The sequence below is a fragment of the Oncorhynchus kisutch genome, linkage group LG26 (assembly GCF_002021735.2).
Source record: "Oncorhynchus kisutch isolate 150728-3 linkage group LG26, Okis_V2, whole genome shotgun sequence".
NCBI classification, from domain to species: domain Eukaryota; kingdom Metazoa; phylum Chordata; class Actinopteri; order Salmoniformes; family Salmonidae; genus Oncorhynchus; species Oncorhynchus kisutch.
In genome coordinates, this window is record NC_034199.2 from 51,769,464 (window position 1) to 51,782,561 (window position 13,098).

A 13,098-nucleotide genomic window follows, 5' to 3' on the forward strand; every position below is an offset into this window, starting at 1 on the left:
TAGATAGTTTGTGTGTATAGATATGTAGGCTACCTGTGCCTTGATAGTTTGTGTGTATTGTAGGCTACCTGTGCCTAGATAGTTTGTGTGTATTGTAGGCTACCTGTGCCTAGATAGTTTGTATGCATTGATATGTAGGCTACCTGTGCCTTGATAGTTTGTATGCATTGATATGTAGGCTACCTGTGCCTTGATAGTTTGTATGCATTGATATGTAGGCTACCTGTGCCTAGATAGTTTGTGTGTATTGATATGTAGGCTACCTGTGCCTTATTTTATTCATTTTTTAAATTAATGTAGTTCTGTCCTTGAACTGTTCTTGTCGGTTAATGTTCTGTATTATGTTTCATGTTTTGTGTGGACCCCAGGAAGAGTAGCTGCTGCTTTTGCTACAGCTAATAGGGATCCTAATAAAATACCAAACACCTGTCGTATTCAGCGCGTGACAAATACATTAGATTTAACCAATAGCAACCTGGACTATCTGCATTGACTATCTCTTTGACTCATCACATATGCAGCTGCTACTGTTTATTATCAATCCTGTTGCCGAGTCACTTTATTCCTACCTAAACCGAGTGTACAAAACATTAGGAACACCTGCTCTTTCATGAGAGACTGACCAGGTGAATCCAGGTGAAAGCAATGATCCCTTATTGATGTTACTTGTTAAATCCACTTCAATCATTGTAGATGAAGAGCAGGAGACATGGTAAATAAGGATTTATAAGACTTGAGACATGGATTGTGTATGTGTGCCATTCAGAGGGTGAGTGGGCAAGACAAAAGTTTTGTGTTTTTGAACAGGGTATGGTAGTAGGGGCCAGGCGCACCGTTTTGAGTGTGTCTAGACCTGCAACGCTGCTGGACAGTTTCCCATGTGAACCAAGAATGGTCCATCACCCAAAGGACATCCAGCCAACTTGACACAACTGTGGGTAAGAATTGGAGTCAACATGGGCCAGAATCCCCGTGGAATGCTTTCAACACCTTGTAGAGTACATGCCCTGACAAATTGAGGCTGTTCTGAGTGCAAAAGGGGTTGCAACTCAATATTAGGAAGGTGTTCCTAATGTTTTGTACACTCAGTGTATGTGTACATATCTACCTCAACTACCTGGTACCCCTGCACAACGACTCAGTACTGGTACCCAGTGTACATTTCATCATGTCACCACTATAAGACCCTCAATATTTATTGGAAAGGAGCATCAAGCCCATCACTGTGCACTATCACCACTCTGTGAAGTTCATCAAGCCCATCACTGTGCACTATCACCACTCTGTGAAGTTCATCAAGCCCATCACTGTGCACTATCACCACTCTGTGAAGTTCATCAAGCCCATCACTGTGCACTATCACCACCCTGTGAAGTTCATCAAGCCCATCACTGTGCACTATCACCACCCTGTGAAGTTCATCAAGCCCATCACTGTGCACTATCACCACTCTGAAGTTCATCAAGCCCATCACTGTGCACTATCACCACTCTGTGAAGTTCATCAAGCCCATCACTGTGCACTATCACCACCCTGTGAAGTTCATCAAGCCCATCACTGTGCACTATCACCACCCTGTGAAGTTCATCAAGCCCATCACTGTGCACTATCCCCACCCTGTGAAGTTCATCAAGCCCATCACTGTGCACTATCCCCACCCTGTGAAGTTCATCAAGCCCATCACTGTGCACTATCCCCACCCTGTGAAGTTCATCAAGCCCATCACTGTGCACTATCACCACCCTGTGAAGTTCATCAAGCCCATCACTGTGCACTATCCCCACCCTGTGAAGTTCATCAAGCCCATCACTGTGCACTATCCCCACCCTGTGAAGTTCATCAAGCCCATCACTGTGCACTATCCCCACCCTGTGAAGTTCATCAAGCCCATCACTGTGCACTATCCCCACCCTGTGAAGTTCATCAAGCCCATCACTGTGCACTATCCCCACCCTGTGAAGTTCATCAAGCCCATCACTGTGCACTATCACCACCCTGTGAAGTTCATCAAGCCCATCACTGTGCACTATCACCACCCTGTGAAGTTCATCAGTTATTTCATCTGTAGCCTAATAAACTGCATGGTTTCCCGATTCGTAGTGGGAGGACCACACAACATATCATCACCTGACTTCAAGTTACCTTCCATATGATGGTTATTATATCAATATTTACACATAAAGGCGTTTCCACCATCCTTTTTCACATAATTACATTTTACTGAGTCTTAAAGATACCATCATGTCGAATGAACAAATTAGTTTTCGTGATTTTTGTATTTATACGATACGACTTTACTCTCGTGAAAACTAGACATGTACTGTCCCAATACTTCTGGACCTCACTGTATATGGAGAGAAATAGTTAAAGCAAAACAGATGCTGAAGAGACATGTTATGACGATCAGAGAAAGAGACACAGTTCATCATCTTGACCCGCTGACACAGTAGGTGATCAATTCAAATATCTCTCCCTTCCTCACCATAAAAGCTCAGGCTAGGGGTGTACTGGACAAGCTGCTATTTCCCTGTTTTGCCTTCTTACCAGGTCACCCTCAAAAAATAGGTTTTTAACCTCAAGTAAAAAAAAATATTTAACAAGTCAGTTAAGAACAAATTCAAATTTTCAATGACTGCCTAGGAACAGTGGGTTAACTGCCTGTTCAGGGGCAGAACGACAGATTTGTACCTTGTCAGCCCGGGGATTCAATATTCCAACCTTTTGGTTACAAATCCAACGCTCTAACCACTACGTTACCTGCCGCCCCAATGGGTTTTGCCTGGTTAAATAAAGGTTACATTTTCAAAAATTCTGAAAATCTGGCATTTCAGACAAATGCCAGTTGGGCGGGAATTATAATTTTTTCCTATTGGGTATTGTTTATTTTTAGCACAATTCTAATGATCTGGCGAATAATGGGGGCCTCAAGGAAGAAAATGGTCCAGTGTGGTAGAAATGCCAGAGCCGATTTCTGGTCCCGGTCTTTTGACCATCCCATGTAAAACGGCTCTGATCATGACTCCTGACACCAGTAGAGTTTAGGCTTCTCTTTCAGAGTAGCTAGGTCACTGTTACCTGCTGTATGATGTTGGTGACACTCTGCCAGTGGGCCAGCTTGATGTTGTCCCCTCCATCCACCAGACCCTGGTAGCCCTGAGAGGAAAATATCAATCACATCGTTCAATCAATCAGATCAATACTGGTCATGATGGAGGAGAACATCCTAAGATACAGGCTAAATAACTGTAAGATACAGGCTAACTGTAAGATACAGGGTGACTAACTAACTGTAAGACACAGGCTGACTAACTGTAAGACACAGGCTGACTAACTGTAAGACACAGGCTGACTAACTGTAAGACACAGGCTGACTAACTGTAAGACACAGGCTGACTAACTGTAAGACACAGGCTGACTAACTAAGATACAGGCTGACTAACTGTAAGATACAGGGTGACTAACTGGAAGACACAGGCTAACTAATTGTAAGACACAGGCTAACTAATTGTAAGACACAGGCTAACTAATTGTAAGGCACAGGCTAACTAACTGTAAGATAGATACAGGCTAACTAATTGTAAGACACAGGCTAACTAATTGTAAGACACAGGCTAACTGTAAGATACAGGCTGACTAACTGTAAGATACAGGCTGACTAACTGTAGGATACAGGCTAACTAACTGTAAGACACAGGCTAACTAACTGTAAGATACAGGCTGACTAACTGTAAGATACAGGCTGACTAACTGTAAGATACAGGCTAACTGTAGGATACAGGCTAACTAACTGTAGGATACAGGCTGACTAACTGTAAGATACAGGCTAACTAACTGTAAGATACAGGCTAACTGTAAGATACAGGCTGACTAACTGTAAGATACAGGCTGACTAACTGTAAGATACAGGCTGACTAACTGTAAGATACAGGCTGACTAACTGTAAGATACAGGCTGACTAACTGTAAGATACAGGCTAACTAACTAAGATACAGGCTAACTAACTGTAAGATACAGGCTAACTGTAAGATACAGGCTGACTAACTGTAAGATACAGGCTGACTAACTGTAAGATACAGGCTGACTAACTGTAAGATACAGGCTGACTAACTGTAAGATACAGGCTAACTAACTGTAAGATACAGGCTAACTAACTGTAAGATACAGGCTAACTGTAGGATACAGGCTAACTGTAGGATACAGGCTAACTGTAAGATACAGGCTAACTAACTGTAAGATACAGGCTAACTAACTGTAAGATACAGGCTAACTAACTGTAAGATACAGGCTAACTAACTGTAAGATACAGGCTAACTAACTGTAAGATACAGGCTAACTAACTGTAGGATACAGGCTAACTAACTGTAGGATACAGGCTAACTAACTGTAGGATACAGGCTAACTGTAAGATACAGGCTAACTAACTGTAAGATACAGGCTAACTAACTGTAAGATACAGGCTAACTAACTGTAAGATACAGGCTGACTAACTGTAAGATACAGGCTAACTAACTGTAAGATACAGGCTAACTAACTGTAGGATACAGGCTAACTAACTGTAGGATACAGGCTAACTAACTGTAGGATACAGGCTAACTAACTGTCGGATACAGGCTAACTAACTGTCGGATACAGGCTAACTAACTGTCGGATACAGGCTAACTAACTGTCGGATACAGGCTAACTAACTGTCAGATACAGGCTAACTAACTGTCAGATACAGGCTAACTAACTGTCAGATACAGGCTAACTAACTGTCAGATACAGGCTAACTAACTGTCAGATACAGGCTAACTAACTGTCAGATACAGGCTAACTAACTGTCAGATACAGGCTAACTAACTGTCAGATACAGGCTAACTAACTGTCAGATACAGGCTAACTAACTGTCAGATACAGGCTAACTAACTGTCAGATACAGGCTAACAACTGTCAGATACAGGCTAACTAACTGTCAGATACAGGCTAACTAACTGTCAGATACAGGCTAACTAACTGTCAGATACAGGCTAACTAACTGTCAGATACAGGCTAACTAACTGTCAGATACAGGCTAACTAACTGTCAGATACAGGCTAACTAACTGTCAGATACAGGCTAACTAACTGTCAGATACAGGCTAACTAACTGTCAGATACAGGCTAACTAACTGTCAGATACAGGCTAACTAACTGTCAGATACAGGCTAACTAACTGTCAGATACAGGCTAACTAACTGTCAGATACAGGCTAACTAACTGTCAGATACAGGCTAACTAACTGTCAGATACAGGCTAACTAACTGTCAGATACAGGCTAACTAACTGTCAGATACAGGCTAACTAACTGTCAGATACAGGCTAACTAACTGTCAGATACAGGCTAACTAACTGTCAGATACAGGCTAACTAACTGTCAGATACAGGCTAACTAACTGTCAGATACAGGCTAACTAACTGTCAGATACAGGCTAACTAACTGTAGGATACAGGCTAACTAACTGTCAGATACAGGCTAACTAACTGTCGGATACAGGCTAACTAACTGTAGGATACAGGCTAACTAACTGTAGGATACAGGCTAACTAACTGTCAGATACAGGCTAACTAACTGTCAGATACAGGCTAACTAACTGTCAGATACAGGGTAATGAACTGTCAGATACAGGCTAACTAACTGTCAGATACAGGCTAACTAACTGTCAGATACAGGCTAACTAACTGTAGGATACAGGCTAACTAACTGTCAGATACAGGCTAACTAACTGTAGGATACAGGCTAACTAACTGTCAGATACAGGCTAACTAACTGTCAGATACAGGATAACTAACTGTAGGATACAGGCTAACTAACTGTCAGATACAGGCTAACTAACTGTCAGATACAGGCTAACTAACTGTAGGATACAGGCTAACTAACTGTCAGATACAGGCTAACTAACTGTCAGATACAGGGTAATGAACTGTCAGATACAGGGTAATGAACTGTAAGATACAGGGTAATGAACGATGCGTTTTAAAACTGGTGTGCGGTAGAATAGATGGTGATTGGATAATAGTACCTCATATACGAGATACATCTTGGCTCCAACAAATATCCCCATCCGGGTCACAGCGCGGACAGCTGCATTCATTCCTGGATATCAGAGGGTCAGATTACAAACTGCAATAAAAAATACATCTGTCATACTATAGATTTCTTTGATCATATATTGTTTAATATCGGGGTGGCAGGTAGCCTAGTGGTCAGAGCGTTGGGCCAGTAATGAGGCCATGCTCATAAAAAATGTCTATACTCGTCATTTAAAAAAATATTGTATTAACCTTTTATTTAACTACGCAAGTCAGTTAAGAACAAATTCATATTTACGATGACATTATCTGTCAGTGCAGCTTTTGAGTCAACATGTTGAAATGTAAGTTACTGGAATCTGGCTTACTGTGAGGTCAATAACTCTGAATTACATCTGGCTTACTGTGAGGTCAATAATTCAGAATTACATCTGGCTTACTGTGAGGTCAATAAATCTGAATTACATCATCATGTGCTAACAAAATATTCTATAGTAATAGCAAGCTAACCAAGTTTACCTCCATCCTTCTCATCTTGGCTCTCTCGCCCTCAGGGAATGAGCAGTCACCCCATGTGCACCAAAATATAATTTCTTTGTATGGATCAAAAATGACTCTGGGAAACCATTAACTGCTTCCTAAAGTCCCACCGTTTACAGAACTGATGGTTTTAGGATTAAAAAGGCAGGGCAGTCCGGGGCTCATGTTTGGAGTATTGCAGTGTAGCCTAGTTTGTTTTACACCATCCCAGCAGGGCAGAATACTCGGAGCTGAGACAAAATCTTTCGGGCCTAAAACCCCCGAAAGCCCGGGTCTGGTGACGTCAATGACAAGCTAGTGTGAAAGTGAAAAAAATTGAACAAAATATTAGAGGCCGACCGATTAAATCGGAATGGCCGATTAATTTGGGCCGATTTCAAGTTTTCATAACTAATCGGTAATCGGCATTTTTGGACGGTGATCACCGCTAACTAGCGTTTGCCAACTACTTACATTGCACTCCACGAGGAGACTGCGTGGTAGGCTGACTACCGGTAATGCGAGTGCAGCAAGGAGCCAAGGTAAGGTGCTAGCTAGCATTAAACTGATCTTATAAAAAACCATCAATCTTAACATAATCACTAGTTAACTACACATGGTTGATGATATTACTAGTTTATCTAGCGTGTCATGCGTTGCATATAATCGATGCGGTGCCTGTTATTTTATCATTGAATCACAGCCTACTTCCCCAAAACGGGGGATGATTTAACAAACACATTCGCAAAAAAAGCACTGTCGTTGCACCAATGTGTTAATATTGCCTGCTAACATGAATTTATTTTAACTAGGGAAATTGTGTCACTTCTCTTGCATTCATTGCACGCAGAGACCGGGTATATGCAACATTTTGGGCCGCCTGGCTCGTTGCAAACTAATTTGCCAGAATTTTATTATGACATAACATTGAAGGTTGTCCAATGTAACAGCAATATTTAGACTTATGGATGCCACACGTTAGATAAAAAACCGAACGGTTCCGTATTTCACTGAAAGAATAAACGTCTTGTTTTCGAGATGATAGTTTCCGGATTCGACCATATTAATGACGTATCTCGTATTTCTGTGTGTTATTATGTTATAACTAAGTCTATGATTTGATAGAGCAGTCTGATTGAGCAGTGGTAGGCAGCAGCAGGCGTGTAAGCATTCATTCAAACAGCACATTCGTGCGTTTGCCAGCAGCTCTTCACTGTGCTTCAAGCATTGAGCTGTTTATGACTTCAAGCCTATCAACTCCGGAGCTAGTTAGCGGTGGTGCGTCACTCGCTCTGAGACCTTGAAGTAGTTGTTCCCTTTGCTCTGCAAGGGCCGTGGCTTTTGTGGAGCGATGGGTAACGATGCTTCGAGGGTAGCTGTATCGGCGTTGAAAAATCATAATCGGTCGACCTCTACAAAATATAGCTAGCTCTCTCTATGCTGCTTCCCCTTGTTAAAAACTGTTCAACTATTGTCTCTCTCTCTCTGAGTCAACTACTACATGTTATATACACTGCAGTGCTAGCTAGACGTAGTTTATGCTTTCAGTACTAGATTCATTCTGTGATCTTTTGATTGGGTGGACAACATGGCAGTTCATGCTGCAAGAAATCTGATAGGTTGAAGGATGTCCTCCGGAAGTTGTAATAATTACTGTGTACAGTGGGGCAAAAAAGTATTTAGTCAGCCACCAATTGTGCAAGTTCTCCCACTTAAAAATATGAGAGAGGCCTGTAATTTACATCATAGGTACACTTCAACTATGACAGACAAAATGAGGAAAAGAAAATCAAGAAAATCACATTGTAGGATTTTTAATGAATTGATTTGCAAATTATGGTGGAAAATAAGTATTTGGTTACAAACAAGCTAGATTTCTTTAACCTCTTGAAACTAGGGGGCACTATTTTCATTTTTGGAAAAATAACGTTCCCAAAGTAAACGGGCTATTTTGTCAGGACATGGGGTTGAGAAACATGAGGCTCAGGGGTGCGTGCTCAGTCCCCTCCTGTACTCCGTGTTCATCCACGAATGCATGGCCACGCACGACTCAAACACCATCATTAAGTTTGCAGACGACACAACAGTGTGCAAAACTAAAGAAACCACTGCTTTTAATCAGGGCAAGGTGACCAGAAAAAATGACCGAATACAAACAGTGTAGCTATTCCCTCCCCAAGGCAATCAAACAAGCTAAGTGTCAGTATAGAGACAGAGTAGAGTCGCAATTCAACGGCTCAGACACGAGAGGTATGTGGCAGGGTGTACAGTCAATAAAAGGAAAACCAGCCCCGTCGCCGACCAGGATGTCTTGCATACGGACAGACTAAACAACTTCTTTGCTCGCTTTGAGGACAATACAGTACCACTGACAAGGCCCGCTACAAAACCTGCGGGCTCTCCTTCACTGCAGCCGACATGAGCAAAACATTTAAACGTGTCAAACCTCGCAAGGCTGCAGGCCCAGACGGCATCCCTAGCCGCATCCTCAGAACATGCGCAGACCAGCTGGCTGGTGTGTTTACGGACATATTCAATCAATCCTTATCCCAGTCTGCTGTTCCCACATACTTCAAGAGGGCCACCATTGTTCCTGTTCCCGAGAAAGCTAAGGTAAATGAGCTAAATGACTACCGCCCCATAGCACTCACCTCTGTCATCATGAAGTGCTTTGAGAGACTAGTCAAGGACCATATCACCTCCACCCTACCTGACACCCTAGACCCACTCCAATTTGCTTACCGCCCCAATAGTTCCACAGAAGGCGCAATCGCCATCACACTGCCTTATCCCATCTGGACAAGAGGAATACCTACGTTAGAATGCTGTTCATCAACTACAGCTCAGCATTTAACACCGTACCCTCCAAACTCATCATCAAGCTCGAAACCCTGGGTCTTGACCCCGCCCTGTGCAACTGGGTCCTGGACTTCCTGACGGGCCGCCCCCAGGTGGTGAGGGTAGGTAACAACATCTCCACCCCACTGATCCTCAACACTGGGGCCCCACAAGGGTGAGTTCTGAGCCCTCTCCTGTACTCACTGTTCACCCACGACTGCGTGGCCATACGCGCCTCCATCTCAATCATCAAGTTTGCAGACGACACTACAGTGGTAGGCTTGATTACCAACAACGACGAGACGGCCTACAGGGAGGAGGTGAGGGCCCTCGGAGTGTGGTGTGATCATGGACTTCAGGAAACAACAGAGGGAGCACCCCCCTATCCACATCGACGGGACAATAGTGGAGAGGGTAGAAACTTAAGTTCCTCAGCGTACACATCACTGACAAACTGAAATGATCCACCCACACAGACAGCGTTGTGAAGAAGGCACAGCAGCAGCTTGTCACCCAAAACACTCAAACTTTTACAGATGCACAATCGAGAGCATCCTGTCAGGCTGTATCACAGCCCGGTACTGCAACTGCCCACAACCGTAAGGCTCTCCAGAGGGTAGTGAGGTCTGCACAATGCATCACCGGGGGCAAACTACCTGCCCTCCAGGACTACTAGTTTTTTATTAGATATTTATATTACCTTCATTTAATTAGGCAAGTCAGGCCTAGGAATAGTGGGTTAACTGCCTTGTTCAGAGGCAGAATGACAGAGTTGTACCTTGTCAGCTCGGGGATTCGAACGTGCAACCTTTTGTTTATTAATCCGATGCTCTAACCACTAGGCTACCCTGCCGCCCCCGCTGTCATCCAGAAGGCGAGGTCAGTACAGGTGCATCAAAGCTGGGACCGAGAGACTGAAAAACAGCTTCTATCTCAAGGCCATCAGACTGTTAAACAGCCACCACTAACATTGAGTGGCTGCTGCCAACATTCTGACTCAACTTCAGCCACTTTAATAATGGACAAATTGATGTAATAAATGTCACAACGCCACTTTATATAATGTTTCCTACATTACTCATCTCATATGGATATACTGTACTCTATACCATCTACTGCATCTTGCCATCTTGATGTAATGTATCACTAGCCACTTTAATCAATGCCACTTAATATAATGTTTCCATACCCTACATTACTCATCTCATATGTATATACTGTACTCTATACCATCCACTGCATCTTGTTTACATACCCTACATTACTCATCTCATATGTATATACTGTACTCTATACTGTACTCTGTACTCTATACCATCTACTGCATCTTGCCTATGCCGTTCTGTACCATCACTCATTCATATATATTTTTTTATATACATATTCTTATTCATTCCTTTACACGTGTGTGTATAAGGTAGTAGTTTTGGAATTGTTAGGTTAGATTACCTGTTGGTTATTACTGCATTGTCAGAACTAGATGCACAAGTATTTCTCTACACTTGCATTAACATCTGCTAACCATGTGTATGTGACTAAAAACATTTGATTTGATTTGCTAGGCCTGTTCACCGACATCAACGAGACATCCTATAGAGAGAAAGTCAGAGACCTGGCAGGGTGGTGCCAGAATAACATCCTCTCGCTCAATGTAACCAAGACTAAGGAGATTATTGTGGACTACAGGAAAAGAGGACCAAGCACGCCCCCATTCTCATCGACGAGGCTGTAGTGCGGTAGGTTGAGAGCTTCAAGTTCCTTGGTGTCCACATCACCAACAAACTAGAATGGTCCAAACACACCAAGACAATTGTGAAGAGGGCACAACAAAGCCTATCCCCCCCCCCCCAGGAGACTGAAAAGATTTGGCATGGGTCCTCCGATCCTCAAAAGGTTCTACAGCTGCAACATCGAGAGCACTGGTTGCATCACTGCCTGGTTGCATCACTGCCTGGTACTGCAACTGATCGGCCTCCGACCACAAGGCACTACAGAGGGTAGTGCGTACGGCCCAGTACATCACTGGGGACAAGCTTCCTGGACCTCTATACCAGGCGGTGTCAGAGGAAGGCCCTATAGAGGGTAGTGAGGAAGGCCCAGTACAGTAGGTCTACTACACCTGTTGTATTCAGCATTTCACTGTAAGGTCTACTACACCTGTTGTATTCAGCACACCGGACAAATAAACTTTGATTTGAATTGTATGAAATTCACTGAGTAGGATGGTCCTCCACTGTTTAGTTATGTAGTAGGCGGAGTCTGTAACCTTAACGGTCCCTGATCAAACATGCAAAGGTAATGCAATGAATGGCTCCTCCTCTCTTCTACCTGATATCCTGCACGTATGGCCCAATACACACACACGTAGATGCGCTAATGGGGGTGCGCTTGTCTAGCTGGCCCGGTGCGAAATGTTGCCAGAGTTGACACTTTTCACAGCATTATATTGGTTTTAAACACGAAATCCGCGAACCCGGCGTACAGAGAATCTCAATCAAGCGCACCTTCAGTTTTAGCAGCGCTTCCACAAACATTTTGCAAACTGATTATATTCAAACGATCGACGGATGAAGACACACAACCAGAATATTACCATTTATACAACATTATAAGTGGAACGAGTCATATCTGTCAAAATGCACGAAAACACATTTTTATTGGATAACATTGTCAAGCCCTCGTTCTTTCCTTTTAGCTGTCAAAACCCCATGTCAACAACTCGCGTAAAATAAAAGTAGTTTAAAATCATGATCAAAGTAAAATAACTAGCAGTTAACATATGACCGACGACCTGTAGGGATTATGCAACTAACACAACGTAGCCCTAGTTGATAAATAGCTGGACAGATGTTTGTCCCTTCCCCTAATCATCTCGTACCTTGTGCATCTCCGCCACTTGTCAACAAGGCGATAGCTTTCCCAGCGCCGGTCATCTTCAGTCTCTCTAAATCCGACATGTTGGCAGCGGTGGAATACGGATCAACCTCGACTGGAGAAATTCTGTGAAATAATAACTCTTCTCGTTAAAATACAAGTTACGAGCTCATGCAGCAAGTAGTGTGGGTGACTTTCCTTGTGTTGGCTGACCGTCTGTTGAAATGACTCCGCCCCAACAAGATTGCACAATATGGGAAGGTGTGGTCGTCTTTCTGATAGCCTCCTCCTTCTTCTTCGATGAGGTTTAACGGTGGTTGGCATCCAACAAATGTTGCATTACCGCCACTCACAAGACTGGAGTATAACTCCCTTCCACGTTGCTTGAAAATTAACATGAATAAATCAACAAATACCCTACCATCTAACTCTACACTAAACCCCCCCACCCTACTCCACTATTTAATACCCTACCATCTAACCCTACACTAACCCCCACCCCCCCCCCCACCCTACTCCACTATTTAAATACCCTACCATCTAACCCTACACTAAAACCCCCCACCCTACTCCACTATTTAAATACCCTACCATCTAACCCTACACTAAAACCCCCCATCCTACTCCACTATTTAAATACCCTACCATCTAACCCTACACTAAAACCCCTCACCCTACTCCACTATTTAAATACCCTACCATCTAACCCTACACTAAAACCCCCCACCCTACTCCACTATTTAAATACCCTACCATCTAACCCTACACTAAAACTCCTCACCCTACTCCACTATTTAAATACCCTACCATCTAACCCTAC

At 43.2% G+C, this 13,098-nt stretch overlaps 1 protein-coding gene across 1 annotated transcript in view; it reads right to left on the reverse strand.

The window, feature by feature from the left end:
- Positions 1-12,514, reverse strand: part of pfkla (phosphofructokinase, liver a) — a 60,104-nt gene extending 47,590 nt beyond the window's left edge. The window contains exons 1-3 of the mRNA XM_020461684.2: positions 12,283-12,514; positions 6,038-6,111; positions 3,076-3,153 (exon numbers count right to left, since the gene is read on the reverse strand). Of these exons, the coding sequence (XP_020317273.2) occupies positions 3,076-3,153; positions 6,038-6,111; positions 12,283-12,361 (231 nt within the window). The 5' untranslated portion in view covers positions 12,362-12,514. The remainder of the gene's footprint in view (positions 1-3,075; positions 3,154-6,037; positions 6,112-12,282) is intronic.
- Positions 12,515-13,098: the final 584 nt, after the last annotated feature.